General features: G+C 45.1%; 2 protein-coding genes across 2 annotated transcripts in view; one reads left to right on the forward strand and one right to left on the reverse strand.

Moving 5' to 3' along the window:
* Positions 1-24,968, forward strand: part of LOC123954077 (immunoglobulin lambda-1 light chain-like) — a 1,184,917-nt gene that overhangs the window by 356,409 nt on the left and 803,540 nt on the right. The gene's annotated exons all lie outside the window — the stretch shown is intronic.
* LOC123954072 (melanoma antigen preferentially expressed in tumors-like) lies at positions 10,809-13,816 on the reverse strand. Its single transcript, XM_046024724.1, has 3 exons — positions 13,509-13,816; positions 12,486-13,094; positions 10,809-11,385 (listed from the first exon to the last, which is right to left on the reverse strand). The coding sequence occupies exons 1-3, from the start codon at positions 13,799-13,801 to the stop codon at positions 10,809-10,811; spliced, it is 1,479 nt and encodes a 492-aa protein (XP_045880680.1). The 5' UTR covers positions 13,802-13,816.

Raw genomic sequence — 24,968 nt, forward strand, 5'->3', positions numbered from 1 at the left:
TACAGTGGCCCCTGTTAGCCCTAGCTCCTTCAGTTGCAAGAAAGAGGGAGATAGAGGGAGGTCCCAACTTTAATGGGTACCCCCAAGGAAGAGGACCTGAGAACTGATCCCAGCAAATGTTCTGATGAGCAAGTTCAATTAGTTAAAAGTCTTAGCACTGCAAGGTTGGCAAAGAAGCAGTCTTTAGGGAAATTCTGTCTTTACTAGCTAGGTTAATTCAAAAGTTCTAACTTACAGATGAAACATGCCAAGGAAAAAAACTCCAAGTTAAATCAAACACTGAAATTCTGAAACTGGATGTTACTCATTCTTTGGTGATTGGGAGTGGATTTCAGTCAGCCTTTGAATAAATACTTTATCTTGTACACATTTTTTGTTAACTTAAAAACAAAACAAAATAAAACAAAAAAAATGTGTGGGGGGGACATATTAGTGGCATAAAAGCATCTTTATAACAATGTCTCTAGGGATAATGCATTGTGCCTTAAGAATCACTTTTCAAGTCATACTTACATAGTTAAAAATAAAATGAAACAACACAAAAGATCATCAATTTAAAGTTTCCCTCCTGCCCAAGACCACAATTACCCGCCTCCATTTCCAAAAAAAAAAAAAGACCTATTGTTTAGAATTTTTCCTGGGTCCTTCAAAGCATTTTCTCTGCATTTAGAAGCATGCTTCCCCTCTTCCCCTGATGTTTTATGCAAATAAATTTACATACCCTCTACCAAAATTGTGTCTTATTAACATAATTTCACTGAATGATTTTAACTAGGATGAGGAGAAATCCACCAGGGAGTTTAATGATTATTGTCATTCAATTTCAAATATTCAGAGGCAAACAGGAATGCACCTTCTCTTCTGAGGAGTTTGTGGGGAAATATTACAAAAGGAGGCACAAGATCCTTCATTAACACAAAGTCTTGGCTGTTCTAAACTCAAAAGTCAAAACAATCTATGTATAAGTATCAGAGGATGCTGTTTGGACATATCTATAATTGCTGGTTGTATATTCTATTAGAATAGTTTCTATTCCAAGGCTTTCCCAAAGGTGGCTCATAGTGTCTTAAGGTCCCACTACCCTCCAGAATGACTGAGTTACTAAAAACCTCATCAGGAGCAGGAGACATTGTTGGGTGTAATAGTATCAATAATAGCAATTAATGTTTATTTAGCACTGACTCTGAACTGTGTGCTATTATTGGAGCTCTATGTGTTTTATTTCATTTAATCCAAATCCCAAGAAAGTGACTATTATTATCATACTTAGAGGCTTTTTTTAAAATGGAAATGATCAAGATCACACAATAAATAGCTTCCAAGATTTAAAGCAAGGCAGTGAGACTAGATCCTAAACTCTTAATTCCTCTGGTACATCTTTCTTTTAACACACCCTCAGTGCCTATGATCTGCCAGATGTGATGCCAAGGTTTGGGGCACAGAGGTAAATGTAACTGCCCCTGGGTTGTTGTGGCTATGAGAAGAAATAATGAATGCAAAAGGTTTGGGGTTTTTTGTGATTTTCTTTTTTTGTAATTTTAATTTTTTTCCAGTTTCATTGAGACATAAATTACATACAGCATTGTGTACATTTCAGGTGCATAAAGTAATGATTTGAGGGGCGCCTGGGTGGCTCGGTGGGTTAAAGCCTCTGCCTTTGGCTTAGGTCATGATCCCAGGGTCCTGGGATCGAGCCCCACATCAGGCTCTCTGCTCAGTAGGGAGCCTGCTTCCCTCTCTCTCTGCCTGCCTCTCTGCCTACTTGTGATCTCTCTCTCTGTGTCAAATAAATAAATAAAATCTTTTTAAAAAAGTAATGCTTTGATGCATGTCTGTTTTGAGAAATGATTATCACAATAAGTTTAGATAAACATTCATGACCTCAGTAGAAGCTTTTGTGCTATTGTGAGAGCCAGCTTTCAAGATGGCCCCCAAGGATCCCTGCCCTCTGATATCCACACCCTTGTAGAGTGATGTCTCACTATGACCAGGGCACCAGCAGGATATCATGGAATGATGGTGTATGATTTCCAAGACTAGGTAATAAGAGACATCGTGCCTTACTTTCTTGAATCACCTGCTCTGGTGGAAGCCAGACAGCTATCATGTCATGAGGGCATGAGAGGCCCTTTGGAGAGGTCCCAGGGTGAGGAACTGAAGCCTCCTGCCAACAGCCAAGGGAAAACACCATCTTGGAAGAAGATTCTCCAGCCCTATCAAGTCTTCAGATGAATAAGCCAATATTTTGAGGGTACCCTCATGAGACACTCTAAGACAGAAACACCAAGCTAAGCCACAGCAATTGTGAAATGAGAAATATTTATGGTGGTTTTAAGCTACTAAATTCTGGGATACTTAGTTTTATAGCAATAGATAACTAATACAAATGTGCTTGTCATGTTTGGCTGTCAGTTATTATTATCACTACCACATCCCTGCTATTATTATTCACCACCACATCAGGGCCTTGTTATAGAAAACAAATTCTATCCTTTGAACTGTTTCTTGCCCCTGCTGAATTAAGCTGGTGGTCAAGGGGGAAAGTGCAAGAAGAGTTTTTGAAATGACTGGAATCATTTCAGCAAACATCATGTATTACTTTGCCAGGGCTGCTATAAGAAAATATCACAGACCTGGGCACCTGGGTGGCTCAGATGGTTAAGCGTCTGCCTTCAGGTCAGGTCATGATCCTGGGGTCCTGGGATAAAGTACTGCATCAAGTCTCCCTGCTCAGTGGGGAGCCTGCTTCTCCTTGCCTCTCTCTCTCTCTGTCGCTCATGAATAATAAATAAAATCTTAAAAAAAAGAAAATATCACAAACTGGATCAGTTAAACAATAGAATATTATTTTTGCACAGTCCTGGAGGCAAGAAGTCCAAGATCAAGGTGTCAACAGATTCCGTTTCTACTGAGACCCCTGTCCTTGGCTTACACATGGCTGCCTTCTTGCTGTGTCCTCTTGTGGTCTTTCCTTTGAGGGGGATCTGTCCCCTAATCTCTTCCTCTCATAAAGATCTATATGGATCGTATGATATCATTTTACTTTAATTTCCTCTTGAAAGGCCCTGTCTTCATATAAAGTTGCATTTGGAGGGACTAGGGATTGGGACTCCAACATACAAATTTTGAGGGGACACAATTCAGCCCATTACATATTCTACATAAAATATTAAAAAACTCAACAATGTCATTTATATTATAGACTGACCTAATTTTTCACTGAAGTGACTAATCATTTTATCATGAAAAACCAAATTCTCCTAAGAAGCCTAAAGTGTTGGGCAACTAGCTTGGTTAACAGAGTTCAGCTGCTTCTAATACTTGATTTCCCTCATCCTCAGAGAATGATATCAATGGTGAATTATGAAGTATATTCTATACCTACCTAATCTCCATGCAGCATTGAATAAGGAAAAAATACTTCCTAGTGCTGAATGCAGCTGAACAGTGAACTGAAAACTTATCTTCCAGTGGAGATCACAGCCATCCAAGCTGAACACTCAGTGTTTGAGCTTCAGAGAGATACTGTGCTCATTGACTTCCTATCTGAGAGAGCACTTAATATACGATCACTAGAGGGGGCATATTGAACCTGAATAGCAAAACCTGATGGAGCCTCCATATACTTGTACCTGGAGTCTCCTTCTTCATCAGAGGTAGAAGTAATACCCGGATTCTGAATATCAATTACAGTGCATAGATTTGTTTTGTTTTGCTTGTTTTTTTCCTCCCAATAGCATTTCTGTGAAACCAGGGTGTCCTGCAATTCAACTCAATTCTGATGCTACCTGCCTGGAGGTAGAATCAGGTCTCACAGGTTAAGGGCCTGGCCTCCCAAGACTGCCCCTTCAGATGCCAGTCTCAAGTTCAGATTGTCACCTGTGTTTCTGACTGACTGCCTATAAATCAGGGGTTCCCACAACCCTTGGTTTTGGGAACCCTCCTTGGTTTTGATTCATTTGCTAGAGGTCCAGAGAACTCAGGAAGCCAGTTTACTCACTAAATTGCAGGTTTATTATAAAAGGATATAACTTAGGAAAAGCCAGATGGAAGAAATGTATAAGGTGAGGCATAGGGGAAGGACATGGACCTTCCAAGCCCTGATGGAGTACACAAGTCCCCAAATCTCCACATGTTCACCAACCTGGAAGCCCTCAGAGTTCCATCATTTTGGGGTTTCACAGAGGCTTCAATACAGAAGCATGATTGATTAAATCATTGGCTATTGGCGATTGAACTCAATTTGGATCCAGCCCTTCCCTCCCCAGAGGTCAGGGGTCAGATTGAAAAGTCTCACCCTTCTAATCACATGGTTGACTTCACAAGCAAACAAACAGCCCCCATCCTCAGGTACTTTCCAAGTCACCCCATTAACATAATAAAAGACACCTTTATTGCTTTCACCACTTGGGTAATACCAAAGGTTTCTGGAGCTCAGTGCCAGAAAGAGGAGCAAGGATTTATATTTCTTATTATAAATCACAACATCATAGATACTCAAGAGTAATGATCTTAGAATTAAATGAGGTTGTGCTCAGTAAGTGGTAGCTCTTACTCTACATTAAAAGTTCTGAAATAGGGGAGATAGTATCTCAGACTCTCTTTTAATCCCCTGGGCCCTGCTGTGCAGGTTGTGTTTCCTACTGTGGAGCATGGGCTCCTTGCTCAGTGAGCTTGAAGGTTTGTTAAGCAATAGCAGTTATATGTCAATCAGATTTCATCTCTGTCCTGTTCCATTTTCATCTTTTTAAAGGATTGTGCAGAAGCATTTCTCTGTCCCTCAGCTAGTGTTCACCAGACTGAGTTAGGAGGAAGGAAGAAGCAAGTGGAGCATAAACTTCTTCACATAGGAGTAAAGTGAAGAAAATAAGGATCCACCTCATCAAAGCAAGATAGGATATCGTTAACCTTGAAATAAAACTGTCAGTTATTTAGGGGATGAGGGAATGGGGAAACTAGGGAAAGGGGAGTGGGAAGTACAGGACTCTAGTTATGCAAGGAATAAGTCACAGAGATGAAAGGTATAACACAGGGAATATAGTCAATGGTATTTTAATAATGATGTATTATATGTAGAGCAATGAGTTACACAGATGGACACCACATTCATCAGGCCAAATTGAGGAGTCTTTATTAAAAAGCCAGTGGCTGTGAGGGGGCTCATGCACACCAAAATCTCACAGCCCCGAATGAGCTCAGGGATAGACTTATAAAGGCATAAACCACATCCTGTTGCCAGTTTCTAGAAATTGCCAAGCGTAGTACAGAAGCAAAAATGCTGAATTAAGCAGATATTTATGGTAGGGGTACATTTCCTGAAATTGTTATGTCTGAGGTATTTTGTGGTAATTTTGTTAAGGTTGCAATAATGGGTATAGTAACATGTCTGTGTTTTGAAATGCCCACTTTTTATAAAAATGGTGTGACTTACACTAAGTCTGTTTCCTAGGTGTCTCAGGTGTATGGTGCCAGATAGTTACACTTGTGATGATTTTTTGAATCCCTATGTTCTACACATGAAACTAATGTAACACTGTGTATCAACTATACTTCAATAAAAATAAAGTATCAACAGATGAATGGATAAAGAAGATGTGGTATATATACACAATGGAATACTATGCAGCCATCAAAAGAAATGAAATCTTGCCATTTGCGACAACGTGGATGGAACTAGAGCGTATCATGCTTAGTGAAATAAGTCAATCAGAGAAAGACAACTATCATATGATCTCCCTGATATGAGGACATGGAGAAGCAACCTAGGGGGTTAGGGGGATAGGAGAAGAATAAATGAAACAAGATGGGATTGGGAGGGAGACAAACCATAAATGACTCTTAATCTCACAAAACAAACTGGGGGTTGCTGGGGGGAGGTGGGATTGGGAGAGGGGGAGGGGGCTATGGACATTGGGGAGGGTAGGTGCTATCGTGAGTGCTGTGAAGTGTGTAAACCTGGCGATTCACAGACCTGTACCCCTGGGGATAAAAATACATTATATGTTTATTAAAAAAAAAAATTTGGAAGGGGAGGCGAACCATAAGAGACTATGAACTCTGGAAAACAACCTGAGGGTTTTGAAGGGTCAGGGGTGGGAGGTTGGGGGAACAGGTGGTGGGTAATGGGGAGGGCACGTTTTGCATGGAGCACTGGGTGTTGTGCAAAAACAATGAATACTGTTACGCTAAAAAAATAAATAAAATGGAAAAAAAATAAAGTATAGCAAGTTAAAAAGAAGGAAAGGAAAACATCAGTTATTTAACCAGTGAAATGGGCTTATTCAGGAATAGAAGAGAATTGCAATTCACAACAAAGAAGTTGGGGCAAAACCATAGGTAAGACTGTAGAACAAAGCAGAGGACTGCTCTTTTACAGAGGAGAGGTGGGCTTGGGGCTATTATTATAGCCCCAAGGATTATTATAAACAAAAAGTCCATCGGAATAAACTAGGACTTAAAAGTATAGTGACTTCACTTTTTTTTTCTTTTTGATTTTAACATTTTTATTATATTATGTTAATCACCATACAGTATGCCATTAGTTTTTGATGTAGTGTTCCGTGATTCATTGTTTATGTCTAACACCCAGTGCTCACTGCAATATGTGCCCTCTTAATACACATCACCTGAGTTGGAACTATCAATGGTTGGCTGGGCTGTTACCAAGGAGGGAGGAGAGCATCTTCCTTCACCCTGCTATGGTAGTAAAACATCCTCTTCTTCCTGTTGGGAACAGAAGGTAGGTCTCTTGTTGATGGGTCTGCACAGGACTCCAAGGAGTGGTAGGCAAGAGAAGTCCTCTTTCCAGGCTCCATTTTAGTGAGGTTTCTCTCTCTCTCTTTTTTTAATTATGTTCAATTAGTCAATATATAGTATACATTATTAGTTTTTGATGTAGTGTTCAGCAATTCATTAGTTGCATTTAACACCCAGTGCTCATCACCACAGGTGCCCTCCTTAATACCAATCACCTGGCTACCCCATCTTCTATAACCCTCAGTTTGGTTTCCAGATTCCAAAGTCTCCCATGGTTTGTCTCCCTTTCTGATTTCTTCCCACTCAGTTTTCCCTCCCTTCCCCTGTGGTCCTCTGCACTATTAATTTTCAAAATATTGAATAACCTGTGGACTAAAATAAGAACTAGAATAAAGCAGGTGTTCACCAGGGCCATGAGTCAGTGGGGCCTACAGAGGTCTGACACAGCCCGGGATATACCAAGCACTTGTGCATTCCATATGAAACTCAGTCTGGCATGCAGAGTCCACACAGTGCTGATAGTTTACATTTCCACAGTCTGCAGTTGCCCATGACACAGACGCAGGAACCTCTTTATCGAGACTGGAAGATTTATTGAAGAAAACACTGAAGAAAAGTCCTGTGGATAGTGGCTTTGTGCTCCAGCCCTCTGAGGTCCTGTCTCATCATATGATATTAAATTGTGCTTGTCCAAATGCTGGGTCACCTCTCCCTGTCCTTCCACTCTTTCTAAATTAATCTTGACAACTCTAAGATGTCTGGACCAACAGCCTCCTGTGAGAACCCCAGGCCTGTCTCTTCTCAATGCTGAAGTTCTCTCTCCGGAGAAGCAAATGAATCTCAACCAGAACTCAGCTCAGACTGAGGGGCCTCCGTTGCTCTGCTGATTTGTCTTTTTAAGTTTCGCGGCCCAAGATCACAAGGAAGATACAAGATTGGATAGGTGCTAAAAAATATGCTTCTTACAATGATTTCATGTCAGTGGCAGAGTCTGGGCTATTTCTCTCTCTGTTTGTACAGCCGCACCCCTGCCCTTAACAGTAGTAGTAGCAGTAATCTGGGTTTGTAGTACTGATCCAGGAGACTCCTGGATGGCTCTGTCAGTTGAGAGTCCAACTCTTGATCTCAGCTCAGGTCTTGATCCCAGAGTCTTGAGTTCAAGTCCTGTGTTGGGCTCTACACTGGGTGGAGCCTACTCTTTTTTTAAAAAGAATAAAAAAACTACTATGGATCTATATTTTGGGGCAAGTCAGCAATTAGAAAGCCACACTTTCTAATGACCTGGAGACTCCTATCTTCCCCAACACGGCCTTCATCTGTATGGACCCCCTGCCACCAGCAGTCACTACCTCCCTAGGCCCTTTATATGGCCTTCCTTACTGAAGAGGACTCTCCCCAACCAATCACAGCTTTTAAAAACCTCATTGCCTTGATACCATGTCTCTTGGAATATTTTGATGGTAAAGTCTAAATTCTGAGTAAAGCATCTTGCCAGATTTCTCCCTCAGATGAGGTCTCCAGGCCAGATAGAGTCCTGACTGTAGGACAGCCTGCTTTAAAAAGCAAGATGCAGGGCGCCTGGGTGGCTCAGTGGGTTAAAGCCTCTGCCTTCGGCTCGGGTCATGATCCCAGGGTCCTGGGATCGAGCCCCACATCAGGCTCTCTGCTCTGTGGGGAGCCTGCTTCCTCCTCTCTCTCTGCCTGCCTCTCTGCCTAGTTGTGATTTCTGTCAAATAAATAAAATATTAAAAAAAATAAAAAAAATAAAAAGCAAGATGCAGGGGTGCTTGGGTGGCTCAGTGGGGTAAGCCTCTGCCTTCAGCTCAGGTCATGATCTCAGGGTCTTGGGACTGAGCCTTGCATCGGGCTTTCGGCTCAGCAGGGAACCTGCATCCGCCCCGCCCCCCCAATCTTCCTACTTGTGATTTGTCAAATAAAATCTTAAAAAACAAAACAAAACAAGATGCAGTGTTGACTTCTGTTCTTCTATATTATATATTCTATAATCATCACTCTTCTGCATGGGGCCATTAATAACCAGGGCACACCAATGCATGATTTTCATATTAGTCCACAGGTAAATCTCACCATGTCATTACAGAGTATTGTCTCTATTTTGTGACCCAGGAGCCCAGTGCCGGCCGAGATCACATGATGCTTTGTTTTTTTTTTTTGTTTTTGTTTTTTTGCTTTTCCTCACAGAGAACCTGTCCTTTTTGTAAACTTTTCCTCAAATCCTCGAACTGCTGGTTTCCCATTCTGGAAATTAGTCCCTGTAACTTGGGTCTATGTGAGGAATGCTAGGGCAAGGTGCATGTCAGGAAAAAATGAGGTATTTTCCTGAACTCCCTTTTTGGTACACTCCATCAATTACACAGATTGTTTTCTGCAGAAATGGCAAATTGTGTTTCCCAAACTGAAGAGCCCATTTCTGGTTCTTTTGAGTGTACGATAGGAAGCTGGAATGCAGAAGAGGGTAACTGCTATAAGAAGAGATTGGAGAGTCAGTTGTGTGTGGCAAGAGAGGAAGGTGTTGATACCCAGCGAGTACAGTGGCCCATGCGCAGACACAGGCGTGCAGTTGCCCCTGCGCACACATGACTAGCACTGAATGAGCAGCAGTGGAAGAGTAAGCAGGGCTGACTTGCTTAAGCTCAAGGAAATGTGAAGATGGAGCCCTGCCCTGGGCCTTGTTGTGTGGTCTTCTCTCCAGGTGTTATCTCTGGGAGGCCATGCAGTGAGGGAGGCGAGGCAGCCTAGGGTCAGGATGCAGGGGTGTGGGGACAGGGAGCTCTCTTGTTCACTGGACAGCCAACTTCCCATGGACCATGGGGTCTGACCCCACAATGTGACATCATCTCTTCATTTGGATGATTGGTCTCACAGGGTGGCCCCTGCACACCCCAATTCCCAAGTCTGACATTTACCTGCTTCCAACCAAGTGTTCCCCAGGACACAGTAAGGGTTTGCTTATTCATTCTTAGGACCCAAATCTACTGCACCTTCCTTGCTCAGAGTTGGCTTACTACCTTTGATAGGGAGGAAGGTGGATTTTCTGGAAAGTCAAACTCACATTGATGTGACCTAGCCCCTGCAAAAAGAGGTCATATTTTTAATTTGAGAAACAAATACTAAACCAATGTCATGTATCTATATGATCTTACCATTCCACTAAAAGAAATTTAGATATTTTTTTACCGATCACAACTAATTGAATTTAAGAGAGGACTGGACCTGGTGGGAGAACAGGATGGGCTGGTAAGCCCAGATGATCCAGCTCATCTGCTGGGTGTACATCCCCTCTGGTACTGGGGACCTGACTTGTACACAGTAAAGCCCTACCTTTGTACATCCAAAGGCCAGGGATGGAGACTTTGGATCTACTGGGGAGGAGTGCTCAAGTCCAGAGTCTTAGCAGAGTTAACGAGGACCCCTCCAAAGCATTTTTCCTGCAGCGGTGCTATTGATCCCCTAGTATGTTCCAGGCCCTGAGGATGCACTTTGTATGTGCTGACCACATAAACAGCCATGGAAATTAAATGAGGTAACAAGTTCACCAGAAATAGGAGCCAAATGGAGGAATGATAAATGGTGCTGTGAACTCCTGGGGCCGAACCTCACGCAGCTTAGTGTCTGAGCATCATGGATGCTATGCCTTCTTGTTTAATCAGGAACTGCAGTTTCCTGAGGTTTAAATTGGAGAATACGCTTCATGGAGCACAGAGGACACCAGATGGTTGACACTGAGGTTCTCTTTATTTCTGACCATGTCTTTACAACCATGCAGGCAGGGGTAACTCCCACATCTACCGCCCAAAGTTTTATCTCCCTCTAGAAATTCAGATTCATATTTCTAATGCTAGAAGATGCATCTCTCCAAAGATCCTATTAACTCCCAAGTCAACATCCGCCCCCCCCCCGCCGAATCACCTTTCCTTTTCCTGCTCACATGCGGCAGATTTTCTCAAACTGTGGCTTCCGTGCTCCTTTAAGATACACTTACACCTGGGCTTCTGTGCCCAGAATAAAGCCTATGATATGTGTATATCCAGCTAGGCAGGCATATAACAGGGGCACAGAATGGGCTCCGGGTCATAGAAGGTCCTGTCACCACAGTGAGGACAGGGGTTGGCACTAAACCAGACCATGCCTGGCCGCCCCAACTCCTGCAGCATTTGCTTCAGCCTGGCGTGCAGCTGGGCAAGTCTGCCCAGGTGGAGGGTGCCACGGACATCCTCGTAACTCTCCAAGGGGGCTGGATACAGCACATGACTCAGCTTGTTCAGCCCGATGGTGTGGCGCAGCAGGTTCTCTAGGACGGCCATGGAGATGGGGTTTCCACAGAAGCTGAAAGTTGTGAGCTGGGAGCAGCGGCCCAGGGCAGGCAGGATGACAGTGAACTGGGAGTCCATGATCCCACACTCGTCTAAGTCCAGGTCCTGGAGGGTGGCGGAGGCTCTCTCAATCAGAACTTGGAGAGGTGCAGGACTCATATTGGTCAGGTTGACCCCACTGAGACCCAGGTCCTTAAGCTGACTGACGTTCAGGTGCTGGGACAGATGTGTCAAGTCAGATTCCGAAAGCAGGCAATTAGTTATTGACAGGGTCTCTAGGGGGGTCTTCAGGCAGCTGGGGAGAGACAGAGCAGTTATTTCTGGGGGCATGGAGGTGGTGGGCAGAGGGACACGGGGATGACCCAGGCCTCAAGGAAGATAGGCCCATTCCACCCAGACCCAGGGCTTTAACAGAGGATGGTCAAGCCCCAGGACACCACCTGGGGAAAAGAGCACTCAAGTCCATCCTAGTTTCAGGGGAGTCCTTTCTCCAATACTCATTTTCTGGGTGATTTGGTCAAGTGAAGGAAATCTCAAGTGCCCCCTGTGCTGTCAAATACAGCATAGCATGTCCCTCAGAGGTGCTGTGAGTATCAATTAATCCAACACTTGGAGGGGAGCCTGGCCCCAGGTCTCCAATAAGGAAAGGAATTGGTACTGGGAAACAGGACTAGAAATGCTTTCAACTCGGGCTTCCTTCTGGCTGCTTCTATGACCCCAGTCATTGGTACCTGTTTCTGATGAGGCTAATGGGAGATGTGCACAAAGAGCTAAACTGGGCAAGGCCTGGCAACATGCTGCCTGCAGAGCCTAACATAGATCACTGTATCATCCATGAACCAGCTATCACCTTCCACAAGTCTTCACTCCTGCTCCTTTCCCCTCATTGCCCACCCCCCAACCAAAATCAGGCATTCCCAATCTATTGCCCTATGTGGAACTCAGAGCAACCCTTTACAGAGAGGGAACTGGAGGCAGTTTTGGAGGGAGAGACTCAGGTTGACAAAACTGCCAAGCGCAGAACTTATGATCTGAAACTTTACATCAGATATGCCTTCCCTTCACCAACACTCTCAAGTTTAGTTATTTTTGATCATCATAATGTAGACATTTTCTCAGAAAGAATTCTCAAAGCCACCCTCACCTGCCACAAAGCCCCCCTTATACAGATTCCTAACTAGGAGCCCCTTCGGATAGTATCTATCCTAGCTCATACCTCCCACCTCTATGTGGGAGCTTATCTGACGACATGCATGGAGACAGAGCAGGGACAGTGTGTGGACCTTCGAGAGACTCACACTGCATCTGGCACTGTCGACAGCAGATGCCCATTATCATTTACTGAAATAAAGAAGGGCTTATGCTGGACTGCCAAGAAACCTCACCATCCCTCACCTGAGCACCTGGTCCAGACGGTCTTCCAGGAAGGAGATAGAGTCCAAATAGAGCTCCTCAAGGTGGTGCAGCCTGAGGAACTGAGCAGTGAACTGGCTGACGCAGAGCTCCTCCTTCGCCGGGGTGGTGTGGGAAGACATGTGGATGTGCGAGAGGAGGAGCCTGCGCAAATTCCCCATCTGACCCAGATGAGGAGCAAACTTCCCCAGTGTGGACAGTTTCCATGTGCAATTCACCTCCAAATCCTGGATCGAGTCCAGCTGTACAATTTTCAGGACCTTCTTGATGTTCTGTATGGGCATTGCAAAAATCTTCAGCTTCTTACAGCACAGGTGCAGCAGACCCTTCCTCTGCTGGACTTTCTGGATGAGGTAGGCGAGGGACTCATCAGGGGTACCTTCCTTGAGGCAAAGGTCTATCAGCACCTCCACAGGAGCCAAGGGTGGCTTGGGCCCTGGCTTGCAATCATCCACTTTTCGCTTCTTCTTCATGGGCTGGGCCACCTCTGGCTCCAACAGAGAGTACATACTGGCCCTCGTCCCAGACCACACGGTCCAGAAGTCCTGATGAGCATTCTTCCGTAAATCTAGCACCTGCAGTTTCCACCTCCTGCAGGGAAGACAGGAGACAGACTGAGATGATTTCAAATCAATGGGGAATAAGACTTCAGTCTCAGAATCGAGGCAAGGCCCAGATGCCTGACCTGCAATTTTATTCCACACCCTTGGATGTCAGTGGCTGCTTGGGCTACTGGGATCCTTCCTTCTTGGTCTCCACTTGCAGTACCTCTAAGTGCCACCAGGAGAAGATGGACAACTTGTTCCTTTGGTCACCTCTGCATCCCAATGAGCCTTTCATGTCCATAGCCTATTCCTAGAGTGACCCCAGAGATGGCCCCAAGGCTTCTCTGAGCTTCCTCACAGAAGCCTCTGGCCCACCCCGTGGCTTTGCACTTTCCCATGAACCCACCTCTATCTTGCTTGGGTCCTCCAGGGCCCTCCTAGGCTATGGGATCACCCTCACCTTGGGCGAACCTCCTGGGCAAGCAGGACATCAAGTCCATCGAGTGCAGCTTGGAAGGTCTCCTGGTGGGGCTGCTGCTCCTTCATCAAGGCCCCCAGAGGGAGGCAGGCAAAGGGCCAGGCCTGGACCATCACCTTCAGGATCTCACTGTACCTCCCAGCAAAGGCCGCCGTGAACAGTGGTGGGAAGAGCTCCATAGGCAGCACTTCCAGAGCGGCAATGGCTGAGGCCTGGTCCCTCAGCAGGCTCTGACCTGCCAGGTCCAGAAGTCTGGGTGGAGCTGGCATGCTCATCCTGATGAATCTGCTTCGAAAAGAATCCTGGCGAAATATTCAGGGAACAAGCCTGAGTGCTAGCAATCCCATTATCCCTCCATCCTTGAGAGAAACCAACTCCAGGCCAAAGTCACTCTCTGGCAATAGTTGGGAGTCCTCCATTTACCCCAATTCCGTTCTCAGCTAGGTGGCCACAAAGCCACAGCTTTGCCCCTGCTGGCTCTAGATGTTCATCTTTCCAGGCCCCGATGGGGGAGCAAGATCATCACAGGTCCCATACCATATCCAGCTACCACCACATTTAATTCTAGTCCCACTGTAGAGTTACTATGGGGAACTTGAAAACCGACCCCATCCCTTTTAGGGAAAAGTTGCTGATTATCCCGAGTATTGAACATATACAGAAATAAGGGACTATCACGTGGCCCAAAATGAGGCCCTTCTCAGCTCTAACAAATAACCCAGATTGAAAGATTAAGGAACATCTGGACAAGGAGTACCATTACATCATTTAAAAATTTTTCAACTGTAAAAGTAGCATAACAGTACTCTACAGCATGTGGAAGTTGGGGATGAAAAAAATATACACTATTTCAAGACAATTTTATTACATGTTTGTCCTACAAATATGAGAATTACTATGAGAATACAGAGCTCACATTCAGAACAAAGCCTCCACTTTTAAAATTATTCCATAAAATATTTTTTCTCCTGTGGAATATATTTAAGCTTTTAGTTTCTTATTTTTCTAAAAAAGCTTAACTTGTAAAACCACAAAACAATAAACTATATGAACTATAATTACTGAACACAAACTAATTATTTAAAATGTCATAAAAAATTCCAACTAATCAGAGGTCTTTCATTCCCCCCCCCCCCAAAAATCTATCTGGTTAAGAAATATCATAAATGTCTATAAAATGGCATACACCAAAGCAGAAATCAAAATGTCTGAGATTAAGGCAAAACTGCATTTTGAGGCAAAAACAAAACCTGCTCATTCATACTATGTGGCTCAGGGCAGTACGATGGCAGCGTCCCAAGCTTAGGGCTCCTGCCTCACCAGAAATGTATATGGTGCAAGGAGGAATCTGCTCAGACTTCAGGGTCTCACCTCTGGCTCCTCAGAAGCTATATTATCCTTTCTGGCTACACCTCCCTTTTTCAGATCCTAGCTCAAATTTTCAACTGAAATCACGATGTTATTATCACTGGATCTCCATCTAGTTAATCCAGATTGGGTTTTTTACCTTCTCCATACAACTGACTCAATAATATGCCCCATTCATGACAGAAAAAGAAAAGAAAACCAACCTGGAGGTACACTTGGGGGAGTTTTGGCCACATCAGTATAACTCAAATGTTCAAGTTAAGACAGCTTTATGCAGACAGTGGTGTTAACCCAAAAGAAAAAGAAATAAAATAAAATAAAATTCCAAAATATCAAGTAGTCATTTATACTTTATGTTACCTAAAACTGCAAAACATTTGTGCATTCATAGAAGAACAGATGTACAATTGAGAGATGGCTGGTCTTCCAGATTTTGAGGGTCAAGTCTTCCCTGAAGGAAGTCAGGTCAAAATTACAATGAGGAGTTGGCGGGAAAAGGGAGGGGACGAGGCTGTTTGTAAATGGGACCATGGAAAATACCTAAGACTAGGAAAAATACATTTTATTTTGTTTGAGGATCTCAGACATTTATGGCTACTTTAAACCCAAGAGCAGGGAGAATATCCACTATTCATTCCAGGAGGTAAGAGGGATTTCCTCCTAGAAGGCTGGGATCAGCTCAGCAAAATGGATGGAGAAGATTCAACATAGGAATCTGGACTACAGAGAAGTTAGAACCCTACTGGCAACCAAACCCAGGACTCAACTAGTCAAATTCTAACAGCCACTGAGGGATTAGAGCCATGAGCTCTTTGGGCTCTTAGAGGCAGGGAGAGAAACAAGCATGAGCTAAATGCATGTCTCCTTGTCATCAAGAAGCTGCCACCACAGGACTTCCTCTTTAGACTCAAGTGTCCTCTTCCACATTCTGACCCTTCAAAGGCAGAGCAAGGCCCCAAATGTGATCTCCAAAGGCCCCTTCTGAAGTATATATTGACAACTGCCATTTCCTCATTCCTGGGAAACAACTAATATAAATACAGCTTCATAAAGTCCCTTTTGGTCCCATCCCTATCCAGCTGGATGTCCCTATCCATCTTTTTAATTATTTCCATTCTTCTGAGACAGTGCCACTAGGAACAAGAATAAAACTTTTCCCTCTCTCTGTATTAAGCTCAGTAACCAAATACCAACACTTTTTCCTCACAGAATTTGAAGCTATATTTGACATTTAAGGATCTGCCAAATTTAGGGATGATTCCCATGCTGGGCTGGATCACAAAAATTCTGACATTTTGGAACACAGAGAACCTCTCCACACAAAGAATTCTCCAGGCTATTTTTTAACCCTTGCATTATGATGCCCAAACAATTCTTCTATACCACTGGTGAGGAAATTAGAATTCTCTGAAGGATGCTGTCCACTTAGTATCATCATGGAGATTGCTTTCTCCAAATTTCTGCCACCTATATCAGCAGGCTTTGTGCCAAATAAGGTTAAACTAGAATGTGCTCTATGGGCATTTTAGTCCCCAAACAATCACCATTATCAAGCAGCTGCAAGAGACTGAGATTAGTAACAAAGATAATCGTAAATGTCCCTGATGACTAAGCAGTAACTGAGCACAGAAATGGTGTTCTGGAAATTTTCGTCCAAACTTCTCAACCTTTGCAGGAAATTTAAAGTTCACTGTTAATTTTATTTTTAGCCTAGTGAATCGGGACCCCACTCCCCACAGAGAGTAATTGACAGACACCTTCAGGCAAGGAGTTTGTCCTGGTGAGGATCTGCCTCACCAAGTGGATGGACAATCTCATTGTTAGAGACACCTGACTGACAGATTTCAACTGGACCTCAGCGAAACAGGACAACTGCTTAAGTCCAAGCTTGGGAACAGTCTATGGGAACCCAGGGTCTAGGAGATCCAAGAGGCAGAAGTGACCACTGTCTTCAAATCTAAAAATGTTTAGTATGAGCCAAACACCCTTCCCTTGTGAGGTAAGTCCTACTTCTCTTTCCACCTCCATGCAGAGCCTTTGGGGACACACTGGGGGTTGGAAGCAGGAGCACCGGGAACACATCAATATGAAGGGCTGTCTTTCCCGCACAGGATCAGGACTGGCTCAGGACAACTCCCACAGCCAAGGCATGAATTTGAAAAATGTTTCTATTGCATCCTAGTCACCTTTTCTCATGGTCTTCATTTGCTACGTAGGCCAGAGCATCCCCTGAGCTCATTAGAGTGGGTGTCCTGAAACTACCTTTTCCATTCATAGAATTCCAACTGGGATCCCAGAGCATCATCTACCTTACTGAGGCCTTTAGAATGTTTCTGTGCTTCTGCCCTGTGCCACCTGGGCAGCACTCTGTGTCCCTGGAATATCAGCCCACCTCTCTTGGAGCCTGGGGTGTGGCCATGATGCTAGAAACACCTTCCCATTGTATCAACCAAAATCAAGGAATTTTTCCATTCTACTGAATGCCATAGACCATGCATTCTATTAAGCAAACAAATGAAAAAGCAGCAAGCTGAAAAACAAATCAATCAGAGGTTGACTGCTTTGCATGGTAGTGCTGGGCCATAAAAATGATAGTGCAGGATGAAACTATGTAAAGCCATCTTAAGAATCCACAAAGTTCCTTCTCTCTACCTACTTGTGATCTCTCTCTGTCAAATAAATAAAGAAAATCTTAAAAAAAAAGAATCCACAAAGTTATGGCTTTTCTGTGGCCATTCAAAAACAGTTCTTGCCAACCATTAAGATTCTCTTTTCATTATAAATTATAAATTCATTATAAATTCTGTATTATAAATATGTTGAGAAACTAGTAAAATAGAAAATCTACTATTAACAGTATGCTGATTTTAAACACTGAAAATTAAACCACTTCTCTGCAAAAAAATGCATCAAGAGTAGTTTTAACATTGCTTATGGTTCTTCTCATATAACTTTTGGTACAGAGTGAGCACCTTTCCTATGCCCTGGAGAACTGTCATGCTGCTTTCTAAGTTTGGATAGACTTCCAATATTTATTCCTTCATGTTTTCAATGTCATGACATATTTTTGAAAGAGTTCCTTTAGTGTAAAGACCTCTACCAGAATCACTTCCTCTGAGACATCTTCATTCTTTTGTCACAGCCATACTCTCCCTTCACACTTCTCTGGGAACTGGAGAATGTGAGTTTGAAGCTGGATTTAGAATCACAATGATGAATAAAAAGAGTTGAAGTTATCAAAGCAGTTCACTTCTCTAGCCTCTGGTTTCTCTCTTAAAACATGAAATGTCACTAACAGAGAGCTATCGACTGATTCTTCCTTTCCATATACAGCAGCTGAGGCTCAAGAGGGTGATATACTTGCACCCATGTCACAGAGAAAGCCATGGGAGGGGGACACAGGAATGAGGTCCCTGGCTGCTGGTCCAGGGCTTTCTACGGCTGTCACTTATGCCAGCATAATGGGAATGTGCCTAGAGAAACCAACTGAAAATGGGAACATTCCACCCTCTATGTGTGTCAGCAATGGACAAGGTCAGAGAACATCTCTCTACTCAGACATCACCCACCATAGTCCAGGAGGTCAGCAAGTCTTTACTCTGCTGAAGGACATGGGCCCTGCCAGGCATCCAGAAGGATGGGTTGGGGAGGGGTGCAATATTCCCAGGAAGAAATCAGAAAGTCATGAGGTCTTGAGGCACCTCAGCTTACCAGCTGTGTCTCCCCAGTGAAGCAGGCTCAGGACAATTCCTGGGAGGACACATCTCCCTATCCTGCATACCCCTGGCTGTATCAAGTAAGAAAATTTGCAGCTGGAGTGTCACTCACAGGATGTGAGGAGCACAGATGCACATGCGGGTCTCCCCCACATGTGGGACAATGGATAAGAAGGGAGCCCAGAGAAGCAGAGGGGCCATAGGAGGCAGGGCTCTGGGGCATCTCTACCATGGCCTGGTCATGCTCCAATCATCCTCTTTGCTCTCGGCACAGGTAAGGGACACTAAGGAGGGGACTTTCAGGCAGCCCAGAGTTGACCCTTTCCTCCCTTTGCCCCAAACTCCTCTGAAGTCATGGCTTTCACGTTGACCTCTTCTCTTTGTCCTCTTCCTCTTAAGGTCCAGGGTCCAGTCTGTTCTGACACAGACACTCTCAAGTTCTGTGGCTATGGGAGAGAAGGTCATCATTTCCTGCTCTGGAGGTGGCAGTAATTCTGGAGTTTATAACTAGGTACCAGAACAGGTATCACAAACACTCATGTGCTGCATGACATTCCCAATGCACAAGGTTGTTCCAGGCCTCCATCCATTCTCCAACTCCATGTCAGGCCACATGGCCTCCCTGACTGCTTTGGGCTTTAGCCGGAGGACTACCTGGGCACTATTCCTGTTCTCTTTTAAGGAGAAGGAGTTTTCTTTCAAAGGACCTCTTACCCTCAGTGGTCCAAGCCCACCTGGAAGTGACCAAAATTCTGTCCCTGCTTGACACCAAACAGGAGTTAAGTGTCTGGCATCTGTAGCCAGTCTTACGGTATTTCACTCCAAGCAGAGGTTCTAAACATAACTATGGCTTTGGGAATGGGGTCCCCAACACACTAGAGCTAGCTCCTTCTTATAAAAAAGTAACAGGACCGGGGCACCTGGGTTGCTCAGACAGTTAAGCATCTACCTTTGGCATTAGGTAGTGATCTCAGGGTCCTGGGTTTGATCCCCCATAGGACTCCCTGCTCAGTAGGGAGTCTGCTTCTCCTTCTTCCTCGGTCCCTCCCCTCCCCGCTGTGTGCATGCACGCGCTCTCTCTCTCTCTCTCTCAAATAAATAAAATCTTAAAAAAAAAAAAAAAAGCAGCAGAACAAATGCTCCACTGGGTAAATGACTGGGAAGTATACAGGTTACTCCTGCATCTTCCCTCAGGATGCAGATTCCATCCAGCTCCTCAATGATAAGAACAAAGGGAATAACAGGGTTTCTTAACACACCTGAGACAGTTCAGGGACCAGCTTACCTTAAGATGTCTTCCGTCCACTCTGGTCCAGCTCAGACTGGCCTCCAGTCCTCCAGTACTTGGTTTCCCTGGTCTCCTATCCTCTCAGTCACCTCCGTCTACCCAAGTCTGAGAGCAAGAACCAAAATGCTCCAGAAACAAAGAGGCTGTGTGTTAACACGTATATTTAGCAAGCCACGGGCTCCTATGAAAATCTCTGCGAATACTGCTGAGGAAATGGAAAACCGGAGACCTGACCCTGCCCGTTCAGCGGGCATCTCCTCTAATCTCCAAATCCGACCAACAAATTCCCATGGGCTAAACGAGAGAACTGGAATGACAGACCCTGTGCTCTGCCAAAAGCGATCCCTCCCTCGAGGACACGGCCCACGTTCCGTCCCTTCTGCCCCCCCATACCCCGGCACCTCCTTAGGGACCAGATTCCTAGAGCAGCCACCCCATTTCAACTGCACACTCGTCCAACTAGTGAGAGCAAACAATGAACGCAGACGCCCGAGTTCGATGAATTGTTACGTCTGCAACTCATACGCGCGGCCAGTCCTAAGGAGCAGGTAGCCGAGGCTGCCCTGAGCCAGAAGAAGCACATTGTTAGGTTCTCACTCTGACCTCTGTTGTGAAAACTCACTTTTCAGATGGAAAATAGAAATGGGAGTTGGGGGGAGGGCAGTTTACCAGCGATTAGTCCAAGGTCACTCCACAAGAAAGAGGAGGATCCAAGGTTTGAACTTACGCTTTCTCCAGACCGCGCACCCGCCACGTGGTCTCCCCCGCACGGAGCCTGGAGGGAAAGGAAGGCCGCTGGTTCCGCAAGCCACCCTACCCTCGCCCACCGGAAACAGCCTTATCCGACCAATCCTGGTTTCTCTTTTCTTGAGGGTGAAATATCACGAGATCCTAGGGTCATGAGCGGGGTCGCCCAGGGAGCCCAGGAGGGGTTTGTTTTCATAGGCTGAGCGGGAACTCGGAGGTGGGGAGGGGTGGCGCCTGTTGGCCACGCCCACCTGACTGTGCCAGGTGCCAGAATGGGGAGGGGCATGAGAGTGGAGGTCTGGGATAGGGAGGATAAGGGTGGGGTTAGATGAGGGTATGGAGAGTGGGATGGGGTAAGGGAGGTGGGGAATGGGGGATGAGGGTAAGGAGAATGAGGGAGGGATGGGGGTGTCTGTAACTCCCCACCCTCTAACCCCTCCCCCGGGCCTATGTTATGAATCTATTTCTCTCTGTGGAGTATGGGGTGCTGGACCCTGAACAAGGCTCCTCGCCCAACTCTAAAAAAGACGTCCTTGTCCTTGAACTGTCTCATGCTCTGTACTACCTGGACCTTACCATTTATGTACCCTCTGGGGGAGAGGAGACCCCTGTCAGGTTTTGATTAGATTGTCCTCTTTCCAAAAAAAAAAAAAAAAAGTGCAAGGGGACGGTCCTATGCCTCTTTCAACCTGGCCTGAGGGTCTATATTCTGTCTCCTCAGACTCTGAGACTGTGTTTTTCTGGAGGGGGAGGTGGGGACTGAGTCTGGCACTGTGTCCTTGTCATGCAAGTGGTCCTAAATCTGATACCACAGGGCACAGGAAGGTCGTGGTGGTTGAGAGCAACAGGGCAGTAAAGGCTGGGTAGTTTTCCTGGATCTACCCTGCTATTCCCCCAGATATCCCCATGCCTGGGAGCTATGTCAGCTACACAGACAAATTAATGTATGAATACATAGGTACATACAAATGAGGCCACTGCCTTGAACCCCAGTCGATCTATGATCTTCACCTAGAACAGAGCTGACTAAAAACTCAATTTCAGAGCTTGAATCTGGAGACACTCAGCTTCTCCGTCTCTCTGATCTTCTGGATTCATTCAACAAATATTTGTCCTTGAGTGGTGCCGATGCAAGCCTCAAGCAGGTATACTCAGTCTCTGGCTCATAAGGTTTGGAGCAAAAACTAAAAAAAATAAACAAAAACCCCAAACAAGAAGTTATTGTTTTCAAGTGGCAAGTTGTAACTAACTCTTTGAAGAAAACAAAGGGGCTGATATGGAAAGTTACAAAGGCTGGCAGTCTCCTCCTGGTTGCTCAGGATCCTGTCGGAGGCCTGAGCAGGAAGCAACCTTGGGAGCTTAAGAGGATCCTGGACATAGGGTTCTGAGCATAGAGAAGGACTGTGCAAATTCTGATAAAGTGTTTGGCCAACTTGAGAATAGAGACTGGCTCAGAGGGGTGGGTGATGACAACAGCAGAGGGGGGAACGAAAAGGTGATCCCTTTGAAGATTGCCCATGCTTATTTTTATAATCTGATTGCTGTCTTCAGACTGACTGCAAATTGGTACACTAAAAGGATGATGTCTGTAAAATTTGAAAGCAAAATGCAGGTTGCACGATTGATTATATAATGCAATTCTATTCATATGAAATTAAACATGAATGTACCATTCATTCATTCATTGCTTCAACTAATCCTTACAGATGTTTAGTGCATTCCTGGGAGGGAATGAAAATTAATGGGCTCTACCTTCTGGGATATATGTAGTAAGCAGGCCAAGATGTCCAGAAGATGGTCATTAGAGTAACATCGGTTATGTTAAAACACTTTATTTATTTGAACAACTTCTGTCATAATTTTTTCCTTGACCAGTGTGAAAATAGAACTATTTTCATTTTTTAGAAACACGAAAAAAAGAAAAAAGTCAACCTACACTGAATTATAATCATAAAGGAGGCTTTCATAACTTTCCATGAGGGAAGACAAGGAGGGGAATGTGTTTAAAGGAGGCTGTTCTGCTATGTGTCTAGAGCTGAGAGGGCCTGGGTCTAGGCTGACCCATGGTAAATGAGAAAGAGGAAAATATTTTCTTCTGTGATCACCTAAAGTAAACCTGAAGAGGAAAGAACCTGGACTCTCCACCTAATTATGCTGGGGATAAAAGTTGTAGAGCACCAATTAATGGAAACATTGGCTTTTGGTTTTATAACCAGATTCAGGCAAGGATGCTGTGAACTTTAATGCTTTCTTAGTTTTCTTCAGATGAAGACACTGAGGCTAGAATGGACAAGCCACTGGTCCAAGACAGAGTTGGATGAACAAGGAAGGAATTTGGTGCTGTGAAATTGTGGTGTGAGGCTCCTTGCCCCCAGTGTGGGACTTCTCTAGGTTGTGCTCCCTTGACACCCAGTGCACGATTAGCTCCTGATTTAATAAGACATCCCTGAAATAGCCTCTTGGACTCCCAACCTGCTGCAATATTAAGTTGATTGGGAAGGTCTTGAGAATTCCAGATGGCTGGTGTGCATTCCCTAGGCCGTGTGTGTCCTGATTTGGGGGAACCATCACTTTTGAAAATTCTTTTGAGGTAGCTATGAATGAGTTTAGAGAGAAGGGCTTGAACCTTCAGAATGTGGACAACATCTTTTGACCCCAGACTTGGGTTTCTGTCAGAGACTGGACTTGCACAGGGCAGAAGAACCCTCCCCCAGAGTGGGGAGAGACTAGTTATGTGGAGAGAGGAGCTCACTAGAAGGCCAAGTGCTCACCGACAACTGATGGCAGTACTTTTGCATCTCCAGGTCCCACACATCCAGCCTTAAAGTAACTTTTGGAGAAGAGGACTTAGGTGTCCCTTCCACCTTTCCTGTCTGCATGATTCCCTGGGTGCTAAGTGTCAAGACTAAGGGCAAAGGAAGAATTAAGAATCATCAGAACTCAGAAAATTTGCATGGAGACCCCTCTTGCATCTCAAATATGCACAGGGGATAAGAGAGTCTTGAGTGTCCTGTCCAAGTATTGGGGTCTCAGGAGGCAGAGCTTTGGGTTGTCTTCACCATGGCCTTGGCTCCACTTCCCTCTCCCTCCTCATTTACAGCACAGGTGACCCCAAGAAAAAGGTCACGTGGATGTGTGGACTGACACTTCTGTCCCTTTCCCCAGGCTCACCTGGGCCACCCTCTCTGCATTTCGCCTTCCTTTCTGGGTGCTGGGTCTGGTCTGCCCTGACCTAGCCTCCTTTCCATGTCTGGGACTTTGAGACAAATCATTGCATCTCTGGCAGTGGAAACAGCAGCCACACTGGAACTTATAACCCTGTCTTCTGGCACAAATGATGTCTGGAGCAGCCCCCACACTCCAGATAGATGCTGTGAGCTCTCTGCCTTCAGGGCTTCCAGCTGTATTCTCAGGCTCCAGGGTTGGGAACACAGCCTCCTTGACCATGTCTGGATTGCAGTCCGAGAGCGAGGCTGATTATCACCGATTGTCGGAGGACAGTCAGAGCATTTATCTGCAGGGCTCCACGCCCACTGGGAACTAAGATTAAAACCTGCATTAAATACTCAGTGTTTCAGAGCTTCACACCAACCAGACAGCCAGGCTATGCTTTCTGTTGTCCTTTCTGCTCATCACCCCAGGGGCATAGGTGCTTCGGGAAAGGGACCCATACAACTCCTTTTGCTCTTTATGATGATGTGGGAAAGAGAAAGTCTCCCAAGGGACACATAGCTTTGCAAAAATAAAAATAAAAGCTCCCTTCTTCCTCTGTGGCCTTGGGATTCAGACTCTGTCACATTCTTCAGTGGCAACACCGGGGGAAGAACAAGGGCTTCTCATTGGGCTGAAACAGTTCAGGGCCACGTCACCTGAAGACATCTCTCTGTACCTCAACATGGATTCACGCACTCCGGCACCCCATGACACCGGTCTCCATCTTACCTGTCTCTATGTGGGTTGGACCAAAGTGACACAGACGGTCCAGGTATTATTACCCAGTTTTCTATTGCTGCATAAGAAATTACCACAAATCTAGTGGCTTGAAACAACACCCATTTACTGCTCCACTTTTCCTGAATCAGCTTAGCTGAGTCCTTTGCTCAGGGTCACCCCGACCTGACATCAATCAAAGTATGGTGGCTGCATTCTACTCCAACAGCTCAACTGAGGATCTGCTTCCAAGTTAGTTGGCAGAATTCATTACCTTGCTGGTGTGTAGCTAAAGCTCTGGCCTTTTGAGGGACTTTGGCTATCAGCACTGTGAGTTCCTAGAGGAGGCCCCCAGCATCCTGTTTGCCATTTGCTTCTACCTGACGAGCAGGG

The sequence above is a fragment of the Meles meles genome, chromosome 12, assembly GCF_922984935.1.
Source record: "Meles meles chromosome 12, mMelMel3.1 paternal haplotype, whole genome shotgun sequence".
Classification (NCBI taxonomy): Eukaryota; Metazoa; Chordata; class Mammalia; order Carnivora; family Mustelidae; genus Meles; species Meles meles.

Coding starts and splice junctions, on each gene's coding strand:
- LOC123954072 (XM_046024724.1), bottom strand. CDS start 13,801: ATGAGCATGCCAGCTCCACCCAGACTTCTGGACCTGGCAGGTCAGAGC. Junction 13,095..13,508: donor GCCCAGGAGGTTCGCCCAAG/GTGAGGGTGATC, acceptor TCTTCCCTGCAG/GAGGTGGAAACTGCAGGTGC. Junction 11,386..12,485: donor CGTCTGGACCAGGTGCTCAG/GTGAGGGATGGT, acceptor GTCTCTCCCCAG/CTGCCTGAAGACCCCCCTAG.